We start from the raw sequence: 2,897 nt of genomic DNA on the forward strand, positions 1-2,897 counted from the left end.
TCCCACAAATATACAGAATAATGTTGTTTTTTCTTTTTCTTGTCTCAGGATTTTTTAGGTCATTGAGCAGTATCATCTCAAACCTGTGAAGCTTCACAATGGACAAAAACTATTGGATGGATGACTTTTCTTGAATAACTGAACAGTTTAATGTCTGGTGAGACTGCAGGTTTTGATAAATATATATTTTAACATTGCGAGTATTTGTCAGTAATTCTCTATTCTTTCATATTACACATAATATATATATAATATTACACAGAAACATTACCCAGATCTGATATTTAGCATTCTCAGTTTGTTTCTCGTAACACGTGCTTCTTATTAAATACCTTGCTGATGTAACATGCAGTAAAAAATGACATCTACTCAGTTTCAACAGGAAACATAAACCTTTAATGGGATTTCACAAAAAACAGTGGTAGTGCCAGCACTGCCTGACAGTCATAGAAAAACTTTAACCATTTCCTGAACAGTGTATTTAAAAAGACAGAAAATAAACAACTGGGCATGTGTGTGTATTTGATGTTTTCATAAGTACTTTTCTCTCCAAATAGACAAGCTGGTGCTTAATTTACAAAAAAAAAGAATTTTTCATTTTACACTTCAGTTGACTTCTTCCTCAAGCAGCACATCCAGCTTATCCAGCAGCTGTTGTAGTGCAATGTTGTTCAACTTTACTAGTTTGGTCCTTACTAGCAGCCACAGATTTGACTGGAAAACATTAAAACCAGTTAAAATTGTTTGTCCTAACAGTGTTATACCGATTTTAACACTAACTGGTTAATATAATTAACCAGTTATTGTTAATACACACTCACTTAACCAAAGATGCAAACTGTAAAAAAACACATTATTTTATAAATATGCATTGATACAAAAATAAAATAAAAAATAAACGTTTTCTTGAACCCTGAATATCATTACAGTAGCTGTAGACTTATCATTCAATGCTGTTTTTTAAAATCCGCAAATGCTCCATCTGCACATCTGAGTGACTAAACGGCACACACGCCTCGCATTGATGTAAAAATAAAATAAAAACAGACTCTTTCTTGAATCCCATTACAGTGGCTTCCCCGTCAGCAGGCTTCAAACTGTACAAGAGGAACTCTGAACCATGTGCAGAGACGACAGCAGACGCTCCATCAGGATACGTACAGTAGTGGCTAAACGGCCCACACGTCTTGAAGTCTGGGAGCTCCACACAGAACAACAGGTCCTGCTTTGTTTTTAGCTCGGCTTTTTAGATGTTCACAGTCAATTCTGCACAGTCCAGACCTCCAGGTCTTGTACAATAAAGTCCTTATTTGTGGAGAGAGGTGCATTGTGAAAAGTTGGACTGGAAAAGCTTGAACCACGGTACAGATCAGCATCCAGCCACAGGGCAAAGCCACTCCTAAAGACAGAGAGAACAATAGAACTTTAATATCAGATCTTTGAAAACTCACTGATAGGAAAATAAATAAATAACTGTATAACTTACCCTCCTCCACCGAGCTGCAATGAATCCCAGTTTCCACTCACAAAGTACGAGTTCACCCCACTCCACTTGTATACCTAGATAACAAAGACATAAAAACATCTTAAACTCTGTGCAGATTTCTACAATAAGTGAAATAATTTCATGAAAAATCATCCTGTAAATAGACTAGAGTCAAAACATTAATAAAAGTTCAACTCTTACCTGGAAGTCGGGATTGAAGCTGAACAAGAAGGTTTCTCCAGTACCGTAGCAGTATTTACTGACTCTGAATGGATCTGAAGAAAAAGCCCCAAACACCTGAAAATACACCAAGACACCAGTTTGTTAAAGGAGATGCTGGTAATGGAGGAATCCGTCTCATTTTCTTGGTACAGAAAAGTGCTGGAGACTAAAGAGCAGGATACAAACCTTTTTGTGCATGTCTTTGACCACCAGCAGCACAGGGCTGTCCACCTCAGCCATGTTCCTGTACAGAGTCTTCAGGCTGCTCCCATGGACGGCTGTGCTGTAGACCAGCTGCCATTGATAACCCCGGGTCCTTGCTGGCATGTGAACAGCAAGCTGTTTGACAAAGAGTTGCTCATCAGATCATGTCCTGACAGACTAATGCATCAGTCCATCTAAAATCAACACTGTTCTTCTGCTTGACTGTCTACAATTTGCATAAAAAACTTTACGGTCTGAGCACAACTTCCAGGCAATGCTGCCGCTTATGTCATAAATAATGACTGTTGTGAAACTGGAGATGGTGAAGCAGAAAATTTTCTGAACAATTGGACGATTTGAGAGGAATTGCCCTAATCACAATTTTCTCAGTTCTTCAGGAGAAAAACCATTGATAGCTGTGATCCACACACATATATATAAATGAGTGTTATTTACTTTTTCTAGGTGATAGTCATCTAGCAGATGACTCTGGTCAGTGAGGACAGGAAGATCATCATCAACTTCCAGCAGGTACTCGGGCTCTTCTACCTCGGAGGCGTCTGAGCTGCACAGACTCTGGCAGCGTTTGGACTCTTTCACTGTGATGATCTGAAGGAGGCAAGCAGAAAAAGTGTCATCATGTTACACTGCTATCCACTGCTCTCCTTTTATTTGTTATTTGGGAAGTTTTTACTGCATTACATATATAAGTTTAATGGCCTTAAGTACAAAGGTTGCAAATCATTTAAACCACAAAACCAGAACTATTGAATGGCAACAAAACTGCAATGCATGGTGACAGAACACATTTGAACCTCCACAGAACCTCCTAACACGAATACATTCAGCAGAGTAATCTTACCTCAACATAAGGCTCCATACAGTCACTGGCGATGTAAAGCACCTTAATATTTTCTGCCAGCCGCTTCATAGCTCCTGATTTCCCTGTCAAGCGCTGCTCTCTGCTGTACCACATGTCTGCTAA

The 2,897-nt window shown here is 38.9% G+C and overlaps 1 protein-coding gene across 1 annotated transcript; it reads right to left on the minus strand.

Annotated features, from left to right (window-relative positions):
* Nucleotides 1-387: 387 nt before the first annotated feature.
* LOC308405559 (nuclear receptor coactivator 7-like) lies at nt 388-2,897 on the minus strand. Its single transcript, XM_080896227.1, has 6 exons — nt 2,775-2,897; nt 2,369-2,521; nt 1,895-2,047; nt 1,688-1,783; nt 1,487-1,560; nt 388-1,399 (listed from the first exon to the last, which is right to left on the minus strand). The coding sequence occupies exons 1-6, from the start codon at nt 2,886-2,888 to the stop codon at nt 1,261-1,263; spliced, it is 729 nt and encodes a 242-aa protein (XP_080752353.1). The 5' UTR covers nt 2,889-2,897; the 3' UTR covers nt 388-1,260.

Source organism: Rhamphochromis sp. 'chilingali' (genome assembly GCF_963969265.1).
Source record: "Rhamphochromis sp. 'chilingali' genome assembly, chromosome: 11".
Lineage (NCBI taxonomy): Eukaryota > Metazoa > Chordata > Actinopteri > Cichliformes > Cichlidae > Rhamphochromis > Rhamphochromis sp. 'chilingali'.